Source organism: Lepidochelys kempii, chromosome 3 (genome assembly GCF_965140285.1).
Source record: "Lepidochelys kempii isolate rLepKem1 chromosome 3, rLepKem1.hap1, whole genome shotgun sequence".
In the NCBI taxonomy this organism is placed as follows: domain Eukaryota; kingdom Metazoa; phylum Chordata; order Testudines; family Cheloniidae; genus Lepidochelys; species Lepidochelys kempii.
The window spans coordinates 112761617-112785710 of NC_136382.1; the positions used below are offsets into that span (position 1 = coordinate 112761617).

A 24094-nucleotide genomic window follows, 5' to 3' on the forward strand; every position below is an offset into this window, starting at 1 on the left:
ATAGCTTTATAATTGTCAGAGTTTTGTAAATATGCCTAGATAATATCCTGCAATTTCCCTGTCATGTCTGCTCTCCCCACCAATCTTCTCACACTTACGTATACCACTTTTCTCAGCATAGAAGGGACATCAACTGGCTACCTTTGCTTCTGCTGCTATCAGTTTAAAATTTCTTATCACTAGGAATGTCCATAATTATCTGGCCTCATGGAATATTGTGCTCTTCTCAGAGGGGAAACCTCAGGGTATGAAATATAAATGCATATTTTAAATTTGTAAATCCAAACTTGTAAAATAGGTCGTGTCAAAAAATTAGGTGTGGAGGGGAGGAGTTGAAATCGCTATTCTGTTTTTCTTAAATTGCTGTGACCTTTGTTCAAATTCTTCATATAATTTCTGAAATAAAAACAGCTAATATTTTTGAAAAACAACTTTTTGTTCAGCTTAGTTACATGGTGGATTTTTTTAAATGAAAAAATGTTATTTTGAAAATGATAAAGTGTGCATGAAAAAAATTGTTACCTCAAAATGGCCACTTTTCAGTGAAAAAGGAATTATTTGAAAAATTTCATCCAGTGATAGTTTTGGTTCAGATGAAATGAGCCAGGAGAAGATTCAAGCATCTTCTTCTTTTATCTCAAGTGTTTCACACTGTGGCAGGATACCTGGGGTACAACCTGGAATTGTGGGATCGCTGTGCCCCCTTAATTCTCCGACCTAGGGTGTCTCACAAAGCTATGCCAGTGATAAGTAACAAAACCCCTCCAGATGCTATGATCACTCAGCCGTCAGTATGTAGAGCCACACACCCAGCTAAATTGCATGAATAATCCCTGAGCCACTCATGAATTTTACAGAGAGAAGCACCAGCCAGTCACCCCAGCTCCCAGCCTTGAACCCCTGAAATATACTGTCTTACACTGCTCAAGGTTCATAGGAAAGTTGACATGCACCAGCCTTTGTAATCTGAGCTGAGATTCCCCAAGTACTTCAACCAAAAACACACTGTTTCAGGTAAAATACAATATAAAACAGATAATTAACTACAGAAAGACAGATTTTAAGTGATTATAATTAGCGGTCTTAGAGATCAAAGTTTGTTACCTTAGAATTTACACTAAGTTTCTATTTTTATTTCTAACTTTAACAGACTAAGCAAGATTTTAATCAAGCTGTCTCTCACCCTAACAGATGTTTACAGTTCCTCAGTACACAGACTGGACTCCCTTCCAGCCTGGGACTTATCTCCCTAGTTTTCAAGTCTTTGTCTTCCAGAGGATCTTACAGGTGTTGAGATGGATGGGGGAGGAGAAAGAGAGACAAGTGGTGCTGTTACGGTCCCCTTTTTATACTTTCTTCCAGCAGCTAGAAAAATCCTTGCTGTGACATGGGGGGTCAGGCAGTCCCTATTGGTCACACAGTCCCCATTGTATACCTGCCTTCTCTGGGAAGACTCTGGGATAGTAGATGAGCCTTTAATACCTGTCTGGACCATGATGGTTGCTTCTTTGTTGCAACTGAAAGCTGTGGGTGTTTCTCACAACATATAGGAAAACTTTATAACTTCACATACAGTGATAGTATATTCAATCTGATAGGATATTAAGGTTCAACAGATCAATACTTTTTAAATGATACCTCAGAAGGCATACTTTGTACAAAATCTATCATAATCCTATGACGGAGGTGAATATGGGGGCTTCAGGTTGCTATCTTGAGGTACAGTGTCACATATGCACCATTCTTTTTTTAGATTTATAGATGCTGTAACTGAGGTAGGTATTTCTTGATAGTAAATCATTGGTTTGAGAAACATCAAAATAAATACAAAATGAAGTTCAGTAGTTGAACTGTGAACGCAAAACTAAGAAAAGCACCAATTGCTGCTTGTATTACCTACTGTATTATAAAGCATTTCAAAGATTTTTAGTCCTTTATTTTCCTTAATGGATAGACGTTTCATTTTAAAAGAACAGAAACTTCCCTCCTCACCTCCATGGGATATGATCAAAACAGGTAGTCTGATAGGCTTAATATTTTAGGTTCTTAGGGAAAAATGTTAGTAATCTTTAATACTGCTTTTATATAGTCAGATTACAAGTCACTCTAGGAGATGCTAGAAACTACTTGTTTAGTGCTCTTGGTCTTTGTCACTGTAACATCTTGCCAGCATGATTAACTGAACCGTTCTTTCACATCTGTGTACATGTTTATTAGCTGAAATATCCAGTACGGCTCATAAAGATAATGAAAAGAGAATCTTCACTTGTGTGAATCTTGACTTGTAGTGTGAATTCAGATATTTAGACTTTTTTTTTCTTCAGACTTTAGTTGCACTTACTAACAGTTTGTCTGCCTGGCAAAAGCATTATATAATCCTGATTATTCAAGTTATTCAGTAGGTTTTTCTGTCTCAAACACACTATGTTTGTGTCTAGTCTTTCCTTTTTTCATTGCTTCATTAAGGTATGCTGACTGTGGCTCCTTGTATGTGCGGCCTTTTTAACTTCTATTCAGAGTCTGTGAAAAAACTTCACACCTCTCATATAAGTCAGTCATTTAATGGCAATAAAATATTTTTGAACATCTGGATTTGATGTAAATAACTTGCTGTTCACACACCATGAATTTTTTGTTAGTCCATTTAAATAACTGTCCAGTTTTAGAAAGTGGTGGTGTAGCTGTGTCAGTCCCAGGATATTAGACACAAGGTGGATAAGTGTAATATCTTTTCTCACCAACAGAAGTTGGTCCAACAAAGGATATTACCTCACCCACCTTATGTCTCTAGTTTTAGAAACTGATTTTGGCATGATTTGTTCAATCATATACGTGTATCATATCTTTTACTTGTGGCACCACCGAAATACATTTGGTTGAGGGCAGGATTCCCCAGATACAGGAACTGTGAAAGATCGTCATAAGACTGCCTCCTTAGGACTCCCTAATGAGCCCAAGCATGCGTGGCTGGAGCTCACAGTACATCTAGGCAGGGCCATAGCACACAGCACTGCAGAGATGCAGGGCAGCACTATAGCACATAGGGCACCCCCAGGAGGCTGCCATGATTTAGACAGACCCACAGAACTGAATAAAATGTTAGACCTGCTCCAGCCCCCAGAATACTCCATAATCAAGTGGGTGCAAAGCAAGCATAAAACCCTTCCCCAGGGCAGCTTATTCTGTGCTGTAATTCAAAAAGGCGCAACACAGAATCTCATTCTTGTTTTTTATTTTATTTTTTAAAACGAGGGAGAGGAGAATAACTGATCACATAGAAGACTGTTTTGTCTTATGAGAAGAAAGAGATGTACTTTAATTAAACTTTTTAAAAACTTGTTTGCTTGCTAAATTAATCTCTAGCTTTCAGCTGTTGGTATGTATTTTTTTGCCGGGAGAGAGGAAACTGTTCGAGCAACCATGCAATTACCTAATCCTTTGTATCCACTAAGGCATGTGGATCTCTGATAAATAAATCCATGTGCCTTAGTACGGATAATTAATTGAAGCCAAATGTTTAATCTCTACTAATGCAGATTTTATAGAAGAATATTTTAAAGAATGAAAAAGGTTTCCTCCAAACACACCAATAACATATTTTTTGTTTTTTTATCTTTTGTGGTCATCTCTAAGACAGAAGCACAATGCATACCAGTATAGAGATTAAAACAACGAGGAATCCTTGTGGCACCTCAGAGACTAACAAATTTATTTGGGAATAAGCTTTCGTGGGCTAAAACCCCCTTTATCTGATTCATCAGTATAGAGATTGTTACATTTAACTTAATCTCTTATTACTTGCAAAAAATTACACAGCAATAGTGTTTCGTAATTGATAGTTTTATGTTTAAATAGAACTATCAAAGAAGTAAAATATCTTATAAGGTAGAGCTGTGTGAAATTATCAGAATTTTTTTTTATTTGCAGCATCCCTGACTCAAGTATAACCTGGTTTCAAAATGCAAAGTATTAACATGATCTTGTTTGAGCTTTGAAAGAAAGTGGTTTATTTGGAAAGTGGTTTTTGATGTGGAAATTTGATGTTTTTAAAAAATCTAAAAATTTAGTACTTGAAATGCATTTTTATGCCTAGCACATCTTCAGCAGCAGTAGTGTGCTCATAACCGACTTATGTTCTTCTTAGTAGTCTTGCTCTTACCCATCTCCCTCAAATAACCATTCATGTAAATTTACTGATACTATTGCTGCACGAAGAGAAACTGAAAATACCTTGATATTCTCTGCAATGGGAGCACCAGTTTCAAAATTTATTTTAAAATCATGGCATCACAACAACACAGATGTGTGTACTTTGAGTATGTAGCCAAGAGGATTTCTGGCCTTTTATCTCATTTAAGCAAACTAGGTTCAGTCAGCATGATGCTCTTGTGACAGCAAAACATACTGCTATTATACGTTAAAGCTGTTTCTTCCAGAGTTGGTAGGGATGAGAACTGCTGACGGGAGAAATCCCTTGTATTTTCATCAACCTCTTCCATTATGTTCTGTCCAAATGAAGGAACAAAATGAGCTATAAAAGGAAGGAGCTATAGCTGCCCTACCTCACTATCAGCCTTATGTCTGTGGTGTTTCTTTATATGTGTGTATTTTTTGTAGAAAGAACATTGATGTACTATGTAAAATGTATCAGTTAATGAATTAACAAGATGAACATTTTTTGGAATATTTTAAAAAGTTGGTGAAAAGACAAAAGGTCTTATGTCATATGGCCTAGCATATGTGAGCCTGCATTTAGATGACACTGCTTGCCAGATTGCACCCGCATCCATTATAAGCCTGGCTAAAGTCCATCCATTCTCCTACAAAACATCAGGTGAGTATGAGTTGTGGTCCACCATACTACTCAGCATTATCAGCATTACTGTCAGTGGTCCTATCAGGACTGACCTGGTGGTTAATCCCAAAAACAGTAAGAAGGGTCTTCTCGCTTCCGCCTCCCACAACTGCACTGATTATGGATGTGTCTGGAACAGGTTGGGGTGCCCACCTGAATCACCTCCAGATACATGGAATATAGTCTGAAAAAGATGTGTCCCTTCACAAAACGTGTCAGAGCTGCAAGTGATCAGGTTACCTTGCTGCCTGTACTACAGAATTCCACGCCGCAGTTCTTAACAGACAACACATTTGCAATATATTACAGTGGAGTCCACTGAATACGTGGATATTGACAACATCCAGTTAATAACAAGATTTTGCCAGGAACCAATACTGTCCCATTGACTTTAATGTAAATGGTATGTAGGCAACAGCATACCATTTATTGACAACATTTTTTGAGAAAAAAGGACCCACCTCTACAGGCAGGTTTGTGAGACGGCAGCCAGGAAAGGAAATGTGGGGACATGCCTTCCCCAGCTGCAGTCCCATAAACCTGCTTGTGACCAGTACTCAGTCCCTCCCAGTGCTTCCTTCTGGGGCTGCATCCCTACAAACCTGGCTTTTCATTCAGGTACATAGAGCACCACCTTACCAGCAGTCTCTGTATGCCATCCACTTGTTCAGTTATGTTCAGTTTACTCACAGCCCACAGTAACCAGATTCCTGAAAGGGTTACTGCATACTTACTCATGCGTCCAAGAACCCTCCTACTTGGAATCTTAATATTGTCCTTGCAAACCTCATGGAGCCCCCTTTTCAAGCCACTTTCTGAATGCTGCTTACACGACCTCACTCTCAAGATGATACTCTTAGTCGCTATCACTTCAGCTGCAGGGTCAGTGAACTCCAGGCTCTTATTGTTGATACCCCTTTACCCAACATTGTACAGGCATAAGGTGGTATTGAGACTTCATCCTAAGTTTATCCCTTAAGGGGTTTTGGAATTTTATTTGAACCAGTTTATCTGTTTTCTCCCCTAAACCTCACTCTTGTGGAGCGAAACCACTCCACAATTTGGACATTGAAAGGGTCTTGTTAAATTACAAAGCTCTTCATCCCGGCTTCTCATCTCTTTATTGCCATCTTTGGTGTTTTGAAGAGTCAAGCTTTCCTCTGCCAGAGAATATCAAAGTGGACCACATAGTGCATATCATTCTGCTATGAAATGACTGATAAACCTTTCCCTCCAAATTTCAAAGGTCACTCTGTTAGTAGACAAGCTGCTTCCTCTGCCTGCTTCTGGAACATTCCCATGTCTGAAATCCATAAGGAAGCTGCCTAGAGTAATCCCCTGGCTTTTGTTAAGACCTATGCTCTTGACCTAGCTGCAAGACCAGATGCCAAGTTTGAAAAGGCAGTGTTAACATCACTGTAGTGGGGTAGAAACTCATAGTGCTTCTATAGTGCCCACCTATAAAAAGGGAAATAAGGACAACCCAGGGAATTACAGACCAGTCAGCTTAACTTCTGTACCTGGAAAGATAACGGGGCAAATAGTTTGCAAATTGATTGCTTAATACCTAGAAGATAAGGTGATAAATAACAGTCAGCATGGATTTGTGAAGAACAAATCATGTCAAACCAACCTGATAGCTTTCTTTGACAGGGTAACAAGACTTGTGGATGCGGGGAGGGGAAGTGTAGATATGGTATATATTGACTTTAGTAAGGCTTTTGATACTGTCTTGCATGATCTTCTCATAAACAAACTATGGAAATACAACCTAGATGGAGCTATTATAAGGTGGGTGCATAACTGGTTGGAAAATCATTCCCGGAGAGTAGTTATCAGCGATTCACAGTCATGCTGGAAGGGCATAACGAGGGGGTCCAGCGGGGATCGGTTCTGGGTCCAGTTCTGGTCAATATCTTCATCAATGATTTAAATAATGGCATAGAGAGTACACTTAAAGTTTGCGGACGATACCAAGCTGGGAGGGGTTGCAAGTGCTTTGGAGGATAAGATTAAAATTCAAAATGATCTGGACAAACTGGAGAAATAGTCTGAAGTAAATAGGATGCAATTCAATAAGGACAAATGCAAAGTACTCCACTTAGGAAGAGACAATTGGCTGCACACATACAAAATGGGAAATGACTGTCTTGGAAGTAGTATTGTGGAAAGAGATCTGGACGTCATAATGGATCACAAGCTAAATATGAGTCAACAGTGTAACTCTATTGCAAAAAAAGAAAACATAATTCTGGGATGTATTAGCAGGAGTATTGTAAGCAAGACATCAGAAGTAATTCTTCCGCTCTACTCCATGCTGATTAGACCTCAGCTGGAGTATTGAGTCCAGTTCTGGGCACCATATTTCAGGAAAGATGTGGACAAATTGGAGAAAGTCCAGAGAAGAGCAACAAAAACGATTAAAAGTCTAGAAAACACGATCTGTGAGCGAAGATTAAAAAAATTGGGTTTGTTTAGTCTGGAGAAGAGAAGGTTGAAAGGGGACATGATGATAGTTTTCAAGTAGATAAAATTTTGTTACAAGAAGGAGGGAGAAAAATTGTTCTTAACCTCTGAGGATAGGACAAGAAGCAATGGGCTTAAATTGCAGCAAGGGCGGTGTAGCGGGGTAGTCACTCCACTCTGGCCCTGAAGGGGTTAAAACAGTCTTTGGAGAGAGGGCTGCCTGGGGGAGCCAATAGTAAAAGCAGCCTTGGAGAGGGCTGTGGCTGGGAAGAGCTAGGCTGACTGGGGGAAGCAGCCACAGCTGGGGCCGTGCCCAATCAGGCCACAGCTGGCCCTATAAAAGCGCTGTGAGCCAGGAGCTCAAAGGAGTCTCACTCTAGCCCTGGAGTGGGAAGGGCTAGCTGCCTGAGAGCGAGGTACCTTAAGCAGAGCAGTGCTGGGGAAGGGCAAAGGGAGCTGGGGAGCTCCAGCCTGGTAAACCCCCAGACTGCAGGCCCAGAAAGGTCCTGGGGCTGCAGAGGGGCAGTCGGGGAATAGGCAGAGGCAGCTGGTCCTAACCCCTTGCCGGTGATGAGTGGCCATTACACTGCAGTCTGCCCCAGTGAGCAGGGGCTAGATGATGATGGGCAGTAGCCACTGAGGCAAGATGGGTTTAGAGGGTTGGGGGTTCCCCAGGAAGGAGATGCGTGGGGGTACTGCTGGGGCAGAACCCCAAGGGAAAGGGGGAACTGGAGTCTGGGAGGGACACTGGGCCAGCTGCAGGCGAGACACCGGCTTGCGGAGGGCACTCCAGGCTGGAAGAGCTAATTCCCAAGACTACCAGCAGGAGGCGCCACATCAGTGAGTCGTTGCCTCGCTACAGGCGGTTTAGGTTGGACATTAAGAAAAACCTCCTAACTGTCAGAGTGGGTAAGCACTGAAATAAATTTCCTAGGGAGGTGGTGGAATCTTCATCATTGGGGATTTTTAAGAGCAGGGTTGGACAAACAGCTGTCGGATGGACTAACCATCAGAGAAGTGAAGTTCTGGAATAGTCTTCCAAGGGAAGCAGTGGAGGCAAGAGACATATGTGGCTTCAAGACTAAGTTTGATAAGTTTATGGAGGGGGATGGTGTGATGGGATAGCCTAATTTTGGCAATTAAATTATCTTTGACTATTAGCTGTAAATATGCCCAATGGCCTGTGATGGGACACTAGATAGGGTGGGATCTGAGTTACTACAGAGAATTTTCCTGGGTGTCTGGCTGGTGAGTCTTGCCCACATGCTCAGGGTTTAGCTGATGGCTATATTTGGGGTCGGGAAGAAATTTTCCTCCAGGGCAGATTGGCAGAGGCCCTGGGGTTTTTTCGCCTTCCTCTGCAGCATGGGGCACGGGTCACTTGCTGGAGATTCTCTGCACCTTGAAGTCTTTAAACCATGAGTTGAGGATTTCAATAGCTCAGACATAGGTCAGGGGCTTGTTACAGGAGTGGATGGGTGAGATTCTGTGGCCTGCGTTATGCAGACTAGACGATCATAATGGTCCCTTCTGACCTTAAAGTCTGAGTCCAGATAATACTTAGTCCTGCCTTGAATGCAGGGGATTGGACTAGATGACCTCTCGAGGTCCCTTGCAGTTCTGTGATTTCTATGAGAACATGCATAGTGCAGGTGTGGCCCAATGGAAAATGCAGTTCAAGAGAAGGTGCATACCTTGAGTGGGATCCACATTGATGACAACATTTTGAAGAACCATAGTTACAGTAAGGTTAAGTAACTTTTTTCCTCACAGGATAAGTCTTTGGTTTTGACATTCAGAAAATATTCATTTGTTAACCCAGACTCCAGAAGATAACAACTAAGTACCCCAGAGTTTTGAAATAAGAAAAACTGCTTTTTGCATCTACTTTTGCCCTCTATATCAACAATGCAAACACACTGAAGTCTGTAGAGTTGCACAGGTGCAAGTGAGTACAGCTTGATTCTGTCTGTTCTGACTTGGTGTGTGTAACCCTCCCCATCTCCTCCATAGTCTCTACACATTCGTGGGGTTTTTTCCGAAGAAGGTTCAGACACTAAACTATGATTGCACTGTGTTGAAAATCTTGTTCTGCACATGCAGATACTTTCTTCTAACAAATGATTCAGTTGTGTTTCATTTGTGCAATTAGTACTTGTATTTAGATTAGCATGGTCCATCATAACAGATCCTCTGAGAAGGTTAATATTCTTAAAAAACATAGTGAAAGCTTTTAATAAAAAACAAAAACAAAAAGCATAACTGGTAACTTTAAATTTAAAAAAACAACAAGGAGTCCGGTGGCACCTTAAAGACTAACAGATTTATTTGGGCATAAGCTTTTGTGGGCTAGAACATGAAGTGGGTTCCAGCCCATGAGAGCTTATGCCCAAATAAATCTGTTAGTCTTTAAGGTGCCACCAGACTCCTTGTTGTTTTTGTGGATGCAGACTAACACGGCTACCCCCTGATATTTAAATTTCAACACATCATTTGTCAAGTCATAAAGAAAACAGGGGATCAGAAACTCCATTTGTATCTCTAGTAGGCAGTATGCAACATATGGGATCCCAATGGTTTGACTTCCTTCTTTGCATCTAATTCTGCATTCTTTAAGTGTGCAAAGTTATCATTTCTTTCAGTGAAAGAATCTTGTAACTACAGTCTTGTGATTTGTATGATGATGGTGTCATATTGAGTGTTATATGAAAGTCCTCAACAGGGGAAAAATAATTTCACTCCCCAAAAATAAACCATAACCACCTTATATCATCAATCCATTTCTGAAATGAAATCAGTGAGTTCTGTTGAAAAACCAATGGTAAAGGATCACCTAAGTGTGGCTTCAGGAATATAGTATAACTTTACCCCAAAAAAGGAAAGTAGAAATTATTTTAAAATACACAATAGTGGTCACATGTTAATCTTAAAGTATTTTATAGAATTCCTTAATATTGAAATCCTCCTATTCATCTGATTTTATCACAAACATAAATTAGTTTTCTTATTTCACTTAACATTTTAGGTCATACTTTACTCTTTTGTTTTGGACAGTATACATGTGCATTGAACATGTATACTGTGAAATAAGAAAACTTTCCTTTTTTGGGGTAAAGTTATACTATATTCCTGAAGCCACACTTAGGTGATCCTTTACCATTGGTTTTTCAACAGAACTCACTGATTTCATTTCAGAAATGGATTGATGATATAAGGTGGTTATGGTTTATTTTTGGGGAGTGAAATTATTTTTCCCCTGTTGAGGACTTTCATATAACACTCAATATGACACCATCATCATACAAATCACAAGACTGTAGTTACAAGATTCTTTCACTGAAAGAAATGATAACTTTGCACACTTAAAGAATGCAGAATTAGATGCAAAGAAGGAAGTCAAACCATTGGGATCCCATATGTTGCATACTGCCTACTAGAGATACAAATGGAGTTTCTGATCCCCTGTTTTCTTTATGACTTGACAAATGATGTGTTGAAATTTAAATATCAGGGGGTAGCCGTGTTAGTCTGCAACCACAAAAACAAGGAGTCTGGTGGCACCTTAAAGACTAACAGATTTATTTGGGCATAAGCTCTCATGGGCTGGAACCCGCTTCATGTTCTAGCCCACAAAAGCTTATGCCCAAATAAATCTGTTAGTCTTTTTTTTCTTAAATGTTTGCCAAATATTATTTTTCTGATTAAATATTGACGAATTGATTAAAAAAATCTAGTGAAAAGTTTCAGTATTTCTGAGGTAATACTATAATTCTTCTGTCAAACAGACTATTTTAGTGCTGTAACTGAGGTCAGCCTCTTAAGTGAAAGACTTATTAAATAAATAAATAAATAAAAAATCTCCCCTCACTCCCCCTGTCAAGTGGGAGAAACACTTGCTTAGTGTAATATAGAGGCTAAAAGTTCACAAGTTCTAGTTCAGGAAAGATTGTAAACAGCAATTTTATTTTCTATTTTAAATTGTTCTTTGTATTTTTCAGCAGGTCTTTGTGATATTAATGAAGGGACTACAGTGCCAGAGGATCGCTGCAAGTCACCGACTTCGGGTAACTACAGTTTTTTCAAATACTTTAACATTATAGTTGCACAGAATGTGACACGCATTGTTCTAAGTTGTGCCAGAAATGCTTGCTAAGTAATTATATAGAAACCGTCTATGTTAGCTTTTTCTTTCCATCATGTTTTATTCATTTTGCCATTTAAGATTTCATTAACCATTACAGAATTCTGGTTTAAATCAAGGACAATTTATCTGACTTGGAAATATAAACCTAGTTTCTAGTAAGGATGAGTCAAGTGGCATGTGTGAGTTTCAAATAGTTATGCTTCAGGGAGACAGCACACAGGCAAAGATATTCTTAGATTGGAAATACATGCTATCTATGAGGCTGTGAGGAAAGTGAGGGTCTCATGCTACAGTATATTTTATGAGTGCTTTTCCTATTAATTTTGTCAATCACTTGTGTGTGTGTGTGTGTGTGTTGTGTGTCTATAATATATGGCAAAATGAATACAACACGATGGAAAGAAAAAGGCTATCATAGATATATATATATATATTTACTTCACAGCCAGGGAGGAAAAGGGATCTTGGCTAGAGATTGCAGTGTGGAGCTCCTGAGATACCGGTAATATGACACACTTGCAACTTGTGACTACAATAATAGTTTAAGTGATTTCCATATCTGTGCAAATCACAAGTTCCAACTGGTACTGCTAAGGTTTTTCTGTTTTTAATACAGGTTTACATGGTAAAATCTTTGATAAAGGGAAAAAAAATCCTGTTTTTTGGGGAAAGCTATTTTTGACTGACTTTTATAGTGTGAGTTTACTGCCATTTTCTCATGAGGGTGGTAGCTGAAAATTTTTGTCAGGCTCTCAGAATTTTCTGGAAGCTAGCAGACTTCCAAAATAGGAGCTCCCCACTCCAAATAAGTTGGCTTTTCCATTACACTGGAGCTGGATTTTTAAAGGAAAACTGCGGTGATTCACTCTAATAGCTCAATAGTTTAATGAATAATAACTCATTAGGGCTCCGCTCTTCCAAATACTTAAGAATGCACTCATAATGAATATATATAGTATTAAAAATGAATTTTCAAAAGTGTCTAGAAATATCTGTCACTGTTTCACTTTCCCATCACTTTCATCATACTCTTAATGGGAGCTATCGTTTTACTCATTCTCCCTCAGAAGCTCTAGTCTGATGAGATGATTACGATTTAAAATTGCAGATTTATTTTATCTGGATATTTAAAAAGTGCCTAAAAGGACTGGGTGGGAACATATATTAAAATTAATTCATCTCATGAATAAACTAATGCCACTATGAATGATCCTTACCACAACAGCCTATAAAGAATACTAAATACCAAAGTCTTTGATCCTATTTATACCCTCTATAGCCTAAAGCCCTTATTGAAAGCTTGGGTAAAAAGGATACGTCTTTTAGGGATCCCAGAATGTCAACAAATTCATACTCTGCTCTTCAAACTGTATTCAGAGTTTCAGTGTACATCATCAGACTGTCAATCTGTCAACAGTTAAGATTTTCCTTTTCAGAAGGGCAATTGAGAATGGAATTGGAATTTGACCAGGACATGATTAGTAGATTAATTCTACTTTACATTTAAAAACAGACAAACTCTACTTCACATTTTATAACCAAATTCTACTAAAGAAGTGTGTTGCTATGATATAGTTACCTAAATACAGAGTTTGTTGAAGTGTTAAACCTGATTTTGGGCTACCCTATACTCTGGTGTAGAGAAGTATTTCCCTCATTTGGATTCAAAGATGTGCTTCCTATTTGTGTAACCAAACAAAAAAACGCTCATCCCCCACCATGTCCAGTAGATGCAAAAATCTATGATCCACTTACTGTATTCTGCTGTTGTTTCAGTGAAATACTTCTGCCTAGATTTTAGGTGATGCTGGTGATAGTTCTAACTGAACTACTTGAATTTGACAGGTAGAGTAAGTAAAATGACCTAACCTGGACATTTAAATTTAAGACAAGTTTTGATTAAAAAAATAATAATTTAGTTAATAGAGCTAAGGAGATAATTCCAATAAAAGGATTAATATAAATGAACCGTAAAATATTGACTGAGGTATAATTATTTGGTATGTGTGGGTTGTTTTGGTTTTGTTGATTTCTTTTGTTTTTTCAAAAGATAGCAATTTTAGGAGTAAATGAGTGTGTTTCACGAGAAAAGACTGACAACGAGAAGAGGTGAAAAAGTAGACATTTCACGGATGAGAAGAGGGCAAGCAAAGAGAAAAAAGCATGGGGAACATATGGGGAGGAAAGGAAAGGTAGAGAAATAAGGAGACACCCAAAAATATTCATCCTGCAAGGATTAGCATCTTTTGTGAAAGTCAGGTATCATGGGCCCCAGAAAAATCTTTATGTAGACATCGCAGGTGGAAGGAATATAGTGAACCTTAAACTAAGGAAGGAAAACTTGGAAAACAAAGAAAGGAAGAAGACTGGGAAGGTGATAAAGAAGAAAAGAAATAGGGTGGGTTTTTCATCAGTATTTCCAGCTTATCACCAGTCTTCAAAGACTTTATGAGGGAAAAAACACTGGATTCAACACTGTACTTAAATTTGAAATTCAAAAATTTCAGTAAATTCATTTAACATAATCTCTCCCCGCCCCGCCCCCAATCAATTTTTTCTATCTGAGTTAGGGGTCAGGTACAGTATTTAAATAAATTCTACTTGTATTCTGTCATAGAAGAACCAAAGAATATACATGCATAGTGCAGAAATTTAACACACTCTGCTGGGTAGGTAATAAAAAACAAACATCCATCCTGGGTATGTTTTGTCTTGAATTAGATTAAAATTCAGAAGTGGGCTTCTTAAGATAACTTAAACATTTAATTTGCAGTAACAGAAAATGGAGAAATGGGATCTATGGGGCTGGAGATAATAAGTTGTTGGCTTCACAGAGGGACTCTTAGGCCATATCTACACTTACCGGGGATCAATGCTGCTGCGATCGATTTAGAAGGGGTCAATTTAGTGAGTCTAGTGAAGACCCGCTAAATCGACTGCAGAGCACTCTCAGGTACCCCACTGGAATGAGAAGATTAAGGTAAGTCACCGGGAGAGCATCTCCCGTCAACTCAGCATGGTGTAGACACCGCAGTAAGTCAACCTAAGCTATGTCAACTGCAGCTACATTATTCACTTAGCCGGAGTAGCGTAACTTAGGTCTACTTACCACAGTAGTGTAGACAAGGCCTTGGAGAGGGCAACAAGACTGGGGAGGACCTATGAGATGCTGGGAAGGTGGGGAGTGGATATTGTCAGAACTTAGGAGCTCCAGAAGAAATCAGAGCATCAAACACTGATAGACTAAAGTTGCAGAGAATAGAAGGCAGATTTTGGTGTTTGGAGTTTGTCTAGTTAGGGAGAGACTAGCTATGGGGTAAGACTGCAATATCCAAATATAACTTTAACTTTATTAAGCTTGGCATTTTTTAAAAATTCAGTGAATATGGTTTTGGAGCTTACAGTTATAAAATAATGCTCAACTAGAGCTTGATTAGGAGACTGGTTGTACAACAGTCTGGAAGATCAGTGTTTGGGACTGAAAGTCTGAGACCTCTTCGGTCAACTGAAGCTACAGCATGAATGGTGTGACAATTTGAGTCTTCCAAATGAACAGAGCTGCAACTTCAGTTACCCTCTAACTTCCTCCACTGCGTGGTTACACAGATTTACAGCTATAAAAAAGGCTCCATGCCCTTGCTAGTTGGCAGAGCATCCTCTAGCTTTGAGACACCGAGAACTAAATTACAGCAGAAACAAAATGAAAACCAAAACAAAGAGATTATAAAAGCATTAAACTTTGTTTCCCTCATCTAGTGCCCTGGATAAAGTTGCATAAAATATACAAAGTGCCATGCTTGGATACCTAAAATAGTAAGAAAATAATACCCTTGTAACACTTTCTGTCCTTTCTATTGGTGTGGGGTTTTTTTAGTGATTTAAAAACCTGCAGTGTTGGGTATTTTAATAAGATTAAAAAAGCCACCAAGTTAAATGTCTCTAAAACAGTGGTTCATAAATCGTAGCCCATTCACCATCTGTGGTCTTTAGAACCACTGCTTGCAGAATTAAGTTTTCTGTTGTGGTGTTGGGATAGGAGTTGTTTGCAGAATAAAACTGCTGCTCTAAACAGATTTCTTTCTTTGAGACCAAATGATGCTCTATATTCCATTTGCTCTGTAGATCCAAATCTGGATAAATTCTTTGTCCTCTTATTTACAGACCAACATACTAGGTGTCCACGTATTAAAATGTTTATATTAAATAAAATAAATGTCTCTAACCAAAATAACCCAGATGCACTGTGTTGTGGTAGTGTCTTGCTCTAATACGTAATTTTGCTTCAGATTACCTGCTTATTTTTGTGTACGCTTCTTTATTGCAAAGAGTTTGGCATCTATAGTGCCACCACATAACAGAAAGCTTCACTAATCTTTTGATCAGTACTTTGATGTATCTTAGCTGTGAAGTCAGTGTGACAGTATGTTAAGTCTCATAAGACTTCTTAAATATAATGCATAGTCTTTCTGTCAGATAAGTGTTGTACATGTATCTTGTTTTGTGAATGTCCATTTTGCATGTCTATTTCATTCTGTCTTCACTCATATAGGTTCTGGTTCTCCAAACAATTCTGATGATGATGATCAAAAAATGAATAATTTTATAGAAAAGGGTACAGTATTTTTATTTTAACAGCATTATTTATTTTGTTCAGTTCATCCTTTTAGTACATTTATAGTTTTTGACATTTTTTGTTAAAATATTATTTACAGTGAAGACCAAAGGCAGAAAATTTTCCAAGATGGTAGCCAATGATATAGGTAGGAACTAGAAAAATTCTGCTTTCTTCCTAATTTAGTGCCTTACTCTATGCAACACTAACCCAACAGCAAAAAATTTCAAATTGTAGTGTATTTAGTTCTTAATCTATCTTTCCCTGTGCTAAATGGTAATCCTTTGGGCTGCTTCTGTGCTAAATATATTGGGCACAATGATTAACAAAATCAAGGAGAAACGGTGTTTTAATACTTTAGTTTATATGATGTGCACCTTCCTATTTATTTGGGAGAAGAGGTTCTACTTTATTCTGAAATATTAAAAGGGTTCAGTCTATGCAAATTGCAACATACTATTACGTTTGTTGTGGTGCAGTATACTTTAGAAACTGTTGCTGATTTACTTCCTTGTAAATGTCACACCCATATCCATAAGGCCTAGTTTTCCCTACAAGTTTTCAAAATAGTGGTAGGATTGCATTTTCCTTCAGCATAAAAAGGAATGAGAGCTATATATATACCTATCCTCATTATCAATACTATAACCCAGAGCGGTATATGCTAGCGGTATCCAGCCATAATATGACAAGTCACCAGTCTATAAATTCTTTTAAATAAAAGTTGCAATTAAAAATGGTTTGAATTATGTTGTATGCAAGCTAAGAAATGAACCCTTTTATGGTCAGAATGGAAATATGATGGATTGATAATCTAACACATGGTCAGTAAGGAAATAAGGCAAATGGGTATTTGGTGTATTCTGGGAAAAGGTCTCTTCATTTTTCTAATTTATTCTTATTTCAGCATTAGTACTTTAAGATTTTTATTTGTTGTATCTACATTGTATGGTAGCAATAAGATTTAGTTATATTCCTTTGGAGATATTTTATTCCAAAGATTTAATCTGTGTTGTTATGTATAACAAGATTGTTTGGTATACCTCTAATGTCTTTTAGAATATAAGTATACTTCATAGAAAGAATAACTAATAGTGTAGTAATAATTATTTACCACAGATAAAGAAATTGTTGAGACAATGAGTGAAAGTAAGTTTGAAAGTGACAATCCAGAATGACATGTCCAACTTCCACCATAGGATTTTGGTACCTCACTATCACGTTTACGATCTTTTCTGGACCTCTTTCATAAAGTAATATCCACAAACCTAGTCCTGCGGAGACAAAAGTGGGTGGTGAAGAATTCTAATGTTTGCTGGCTGGCAAATGACTAGCTATTGTATTTTAATAGTTAGGGTCCCAGATAGACTCATTAGCTATCTTTAATTGTGAGTGCTAAGCACAAAAAGTTTGAACCCTCTATACACAAGAATTTGTTCCATTACCTCTATCATAGAGGTAGTTTATGAGTAATCTACGAACATAGGTTCCATTACCTCTATCATAGAGATATTTTATGAGTAATCTACAAACAGCAGAATTTGCTGAATAAGGTATAAGACTAGGAGTTGAGATAATTGGATTTTTATTGGCTCTGATTTATAGTTTGACCTTTGGCAACTCACAACTTTTTCTGCACCTGAATGGAACAAAGGGAGACCAACAAGTAATGACAGTGCAGCAACTAAAGGGAAAAATATAGCACTCAAAATTCAGAGTTGTATGAATGTTGATGTGAGGAGGTTGTGAAGGCTGCTTACCCTGTCCCACGTATGGAGACTGTAAGAAATGCCTCTTAAGCTAGTAAAAAGACTCTATACCAGAGACAGCAGGAATGTGGAAAGAGGATGTATTTTTGTCCCAATCCTGATTGGAGAGCTGGCCACAATAATAAAAGCATCAGATGTAACAGGATCTCTCTGTTCTAAACATCCCAGGACTGAAATAAGAAGGGTGTTGGAAGTCAGTTTTATAACACAATGGTAGAGTAATCTGACACAGCTTGCAAAATTTTACCTGATGGTTTTACATGTTATCTTTGCCTGGTAGAAAGGTAAATCATCTTCCTCTTAAGTGTTCCAAAAGGAGTGTTCTTTTCTATATTTTAATAAAATGACCTATATTATGCAAAAAATTGCTTTTAGTTATGTTAATTGTTGACCAGGCTGTCTGAGCTGTTTAACTTGACTCTGATGTTGTAATTTCTACTGTGTCATCACTATATTGCAGCATTATTGTATTAATAAAACAAATCAGTGATAATTATACAGAATTATACACATCTGTTCCATTCTAAAGTCTTTCTAAGGGAATAGAATAGTGTCTTGAATTTGCTTCACAACTCAAATAATGTTCTAGAACAAGTTTGAAAGAATTGCATCTTTCAGGAAAAAAGTGATATGCAGAGTTAACTTGAGCCTGATGTTAGCTATGTGTAATATCCTTTAATTAAGGCTACAATTTTGTCATGAATGTCGTGGAAGTCACAGAATCCGTGACTTCCAAAGACCTCCATGTCTTCAGCTCGGCGGTTGGGAAATGCAGAGTTGTGCCGCCTCCCACAGCTGCAGGGAGCTGTGAGGTATCCTCGCCATCTGAGGCAACCGGCCCCCAAATTCCCAGCCACCATAGTCAGCAGGGGTACACCAAAGTTCCCAGCCACTGCGGGCAGTGGGGGTACCCCCAAAGCTCCCAGCCACCATAGGAGGGGGTTAGCCTGGCAACTCACTGCTGCTAGCAGGCAGGGGGACTCTGGCAGCTCCCTAGCCATTGCCATGGGGGAGCAGGGGGACCCCTGATGCTGGGGAGCAGGCAGGGGACCCTGAGGCTCCCCTCTGCCGCTGGAGCCCAGAGCTCCCAGCCACCCTGCAGCTGCCCAGTCCCTTCCCATTTTATCATGGATATTTTTAGGAAAAGTCAGGGACAGGTCATAGGCTTCTGTGAACTTTTCTTTATTGCCCCTGACCTGTCCCTGACTTTTCCTAAAAATATCCATGACAAAATCTTTGCTTTACATATAGTCCATGAACTCCACATTGTAACTTGAAATTTCTGCTATCAGTTTAATAAACTGTACAATCGTTGAAAATTTTGTCATCTCACTCATAATTATTTACTAGGTTTGTGAGTAGACAGCTGTCCTACTAATAATGTAGGAGCCCAGTGAATCTATCTAGAAGAATTAGAAAATGCCCATCTTCATGGTTCTTACGTTGCCATTATGAATAGGATTGTTGTGTAATTTTACATTTGAAATGTATTAAGGAGTGACCACTTGAAGTCGGTGAAAACAAAAATACTTTTTTGCATTGCCGTTTACTGTACATTGTATGTGGCATGTTTATGTTGCATGGCTGTTTTGTGAGCTTATGGTGCTACTTTAATATCTTCCTTTTCTCTGTCATATTACAGAATGTCACTGTCTCTTGCCATTATTTGACATTAATAATTGCATGTTTTATCTCTTCATTATTTCAAAATGAATTGTGATCAGTTGGATAGGGATTGGGATATTTTGTAAAACGTGTGCCATCTATGGTTACCAATTTTATTGATCTATTGTAAAACAAATCATTTCACTTTATCAAATGTATAATCAGATGGGACTTGTCTTGTGGCATGATTGCAGTTCATTGCATTGCCACACAAGAAACTCTGAATTCCAAAATAAGCTTCTGGAATTCTTTGTCCCCAACCTGTTGAGGATTTAGCCCATCAGAGAGGCTACTCTTGGATATTAGATAAGGTGAAGTTACCCACACTTCCCATTGCTCTAACTTGCAAAGTATTATTTTCATAGGAAGATACTAATCTTGTCCTTGTGTTCAGTTACCTGCTGCCATCATGGCAGCAATTAAGGGTAAGGAGGTGTCATTCATGAAAGGATAATTGAAAATCTAGCTCCCACCTAACTGAAGAGAAAAACAGATACTATTCCAGTGGCAGGACCATAAGGAATTGTCTCCCTAAAGAAAATTTATAGATGTCTAAATCTTTAAACTGGGGCTGTCAAGCAATTAAAAAACTTAATTGTGATTAATCATGCTTTTAAACAATAATAGAATACCATTCATTTAAATATTTTTGGATGTTTTCTACATTTTCAAATATATTGATTTCAATTACAACACAGATTACAAAGTGTACAGTGCTTACTTTATATTTATTTTTTATTACAAATATTTACACTGTAAAAAACAAAAAAAAAGTATTTTTCAATTCACCTAATGCAAGTACTGTAGTTCAATCTCTTTATCATGAAAGTTGAACTTACAAACGTAGAATTAGGTACAAAAAATAACTGCACTGAAAAATAAAAAAATGTAAAACTTTAGAGCTTACAAGTCCTCTCAGTCCTACTTCAGCCAATTGCTCAGACAAACAAGTTTGGTTACAATTTGCAGGAGATAATGTTGCCTGCTTCTTGTTTACCTGAAAGTGAGAACAGGTGTTCACTGTTGTAGCTGGCACTGTTGTAGCTGGCGTTGCAAGATATTTACATGACAGATGCGCTAAAGATTCACGCTTCAGCCACCATTCCAGAGGACATTGATCCATGCTGATGACAGGTTCTGCTCAATAACCATCCAAAGCAGAGCGGACCTACGCATGTTCATTTTCATCATCTGAGTCAGATGCCACCAGCAGAAGACTGATTTTCTTTTTTGGTGGTTTGGGTTTGGTATTTTCCACGTCGGAGTGTTGCTCTTTCAAGTTTTCTGAAAGCATACTCCACACCTCGTCCTTCTCAGATTTTGGATGGCACTTTGGTTTCTTAAATCTTGGGTCGAGTCCTGTAGCTATTTATAGACATCTCACATTGGTACCTTCTTCGTGTGTTGTCAAATCTGCTGTGAAAGTGTTCGGAAAATGAACATTTGCTGGGTCATCAGCTGAGACTGCTATAACATGAAATATATGGCAGAATGCAGGTAAAACAGAACTGGAGACATACTATTCTCCCCTTAGGAGTTCAGTCACAAATTTAATTAACATATTATGTTTTTAACAAGCATCATCAGCATGGAAGCATGTCCTTTGGATGGTGGCCAAAGCATGAAGGAGCATACAAAGGTTTAGCATATCTTACACGTAAATACCTTGCAATGCCGGCTACAAAAGTGCCATGTGAATGCCTGTTCTGACTTTCAGCTGATGTAAATAAGAAGCAGGCAGCAGTATCTCCAGTAAATATAAACAAACTTGTTTGTCTTAGTGATTGGCTGAACAAGAAGTAGGACTGAGTGGACTTGTAGGCTCGATAAAGCTTTACATTGTTTTATTTTATTTTTTAGTGCAGCTATGTAACACAAAAAAAAATCTACATTTGTAAGTTACACTTTCACAATAAAGAGATTGCACTTCAGTACTTGTATGAGGTGAACTGAAAAATAGTATTTCTTTTGTTTATCATTTTTACAGTGCAAATATTTGTAATAAATAATATAAAGTGAGCACTATAACTTTGTATTCTGTGTTGTAATGAAATCAATTTGAAAATGTAGAAAAACATCCAAAATATTTAAGAAATTTCTATTGGTATTCTATTTAACAGTGCAATTAATCACGATTAATTTTTTTGAGTGAATCGAATGAGTTAACTGCGATTAATCGACAGCCCTACTTAAAACAAACCTTTCTCCTTTTAATCATTTTATTGAAGATATGTGCTTATCTAAAGCTTCTTTATTCCTACAGGTTCATATCTATAGCAACAAATTGATGTCCGAGTTAGAATTATTGGTTTGTTACAAGATGAAGAAAAACTTGCCTAAACACACAAACCTGCAGTGTTAGCACAAAGAATATAAAATAAACTGGAGTCACAAAGTCACCATTCCAAATTTACCAGATGTATTCTAGTTATCTAGTCTTTTGATTATTTTAGTAACACTCCTAGGACTATTCAGGAATGAACATGACTCAGACACCAAAGCACAGACAATGTCTCTTTCTGTAGGCTCATTATTATAGCCAAACTTTCATTTGAATTGTATGAAAAGCTAACTATGGAGCAGTGGTCTCAACTTGCAGTGGGGCGCGGTCTAGGTTGGATATTAGGAAACACTATTTCACTAGGAGGGTGGTGAAGCACTGGAATGGGTTACCAAGGGAGGTGGTGGAGCCTCCATCCTTAGAGGTTTTTAAGGCCCGGCTTGACAAAGCCCTGTCTGGAATGATTCAGTTGGGGATAGTCCTGCTTTGAGCAGGGGGTTGGACTAAACGTCCTGAGGTCTCTTCCAAACCTAATCTTCTACGGAATAATTATAATGCTCTTATATTTATATAGCTCTGTTTATCCAGATGGAGCCCAAATACTTAACATGGTTTAATAGCTACTTCTACAAACTATACTACAGGAAATACTTTGACCACTGCTCAAAACAACCACATGTGCAGTGAGGCATGGTAAATATTTTGCTACTACACAACAGTGCACATACATCTCATGTGGCCTTTAGAGCTTTTACTGCTGAATTAGTTAAATCTGCTATTCCTCATTTTTAAATAATGATCAAAATTTACCCAGCCACAGAAGGTTTTCTTAAGGTTGACCCGTGTTACAACCAGTAGAGCATTTTTTATAAAATTCTCTAATAGAGACAGTCTTAGAGGGAGCTCCTCTGCACAACAAATCTCATACTATGCATACAATATAATATGTACAAAAAGGAGATAAGATACATAGACCAAATGTTTTCTGTTTAGCTGAGTGAGAAATAAAAGCAAATGATCAGTATTCTAGTGAGTGATTCAGGTTAAAAGCTTAACAACCAATGAAAAATAAGATGGTTTTCCCATTTTTCTCATTAATTAAAACTGTGAAGTATTTTCTGTTTATACACAAGGTGACACTATTTTTATTTAACCTTTAATAATTATTCACATTTCTTACTTTGTGCTTTCCTGACTTGTTCAACATACTGTCCACACTATTAGATATTTTGAAATGTTATGCTGTGAACAGACTATATATTTTAAGCACCTTGTGATCTCTCCCTCAGCAATCATCTCTGCAATAATTATCTTCCCTTTAAATATGTTTTATCTACTTGTAGTATTAATAAAACAAATACATTTTCATTTTGTAGAGTAGATATTTCTTTTCCTTAATAAACTAATGTGCAGCAGAATCATCTTGAAACTTATTTTTATCAACCATGATACGGAATTCTAGATTTTTATTGCCTTGATGTTTTTTAAAAAGGAGGGATGTGGATCTTAGAATCTAAGACCCATCAAATTTTCATGTACTCCAGATCACCAGTGAATTGGATTTTATCTCTTGTGCCAATTTCAGCCTTTATTTTTAAACTCCTTGGAATATTGCCATGAATTGTTTAGTGTTTCAGAATTTGTATGTCTAGAGTGACATTTCTTTTAGATTGGCAGGAGTTGTGGACCAAGCTGGATGAGCAAGCATCTCAGAGATGTGATTAAGAAAAAGCAGAAAGCATACAGGGAATGGAAGATGGGAGGGATCAGCAAGGAAAGCTACCTTATTGAGGTCAGAACATGTAGGGATAAAGTGAGACAGGCTAAAAGTCAAGTAGAGTTGGACCTTGCAAAGGAAATTAAAACCAATAGTAAAAGGTTCTATAGCCATATAAATAAGAAGAAAACAAAGAAAGAAGTGGGACCGCTAAATACTGAGGATGGAGTGGAGGTCAAAGATAATCTAGGCGTGGCCCAATATCTAAACAAATACTTTGCCTCAGCCTTTAATAAGGCTAAAGAGGATCTTAGGGATAATGGTAGCATGACAAATGGGAATGAGGATATGGAGGTAGATATTACCATATCTGAGGTAGAAGCGAAACTCAAACAGCTTAATGGGACTAAATCGGGGGGGCCCAGATAATCTTCATCCAAGAATATTAGAGGAATTGGCACATGAAATTGCAAGCCCATTAGCAAGAATTTTTAATGAATCTCTCAACTCAGGGGTTGTACTGTATGATTGGAGAATTACTAACATAGTTCCTATTTTTAAGAAAGGAAAAAAAAGTGATCTGGG

The 24094-nt window shown here is 37.9% G+C and overlaps 1 protein-coding gene across 11 annotated transcripts in view; it reads left to right on the top strand.

Annotated features, from left to right (window-relative positions):
* STXBP5 (syntaxin binding protein 5) overlaps positions 1–24094 on the top strand; it is a 184306-nt gene that overhangs the window by 129684 nt on the left and 30528 nt on the right. For 4 of the 11 annotated variants that reach the window (XM_073337576.2, XM_073337566.2, XM_073337570.2 and 1 more), the window contains 3 exons: positions 11320–11385; positions 16015–16077; positions 16178–16225. In XM_073337576.2, the coding sequence (XP_073193677.1) occupies positions 11320–11385; positions 16015–16077; positions 16178–16225 (177 nt within the window). The remainder of the gene's footprint in view (positions 1–11319; positions 11386–16014; positions 16078–16177; positions 16226–24094) is intronic. The other 7 variants (XM_073337567.2, XM_073337571.2, XM_073337569.2 and 4 more) reach the window with 4 other exon arrangements.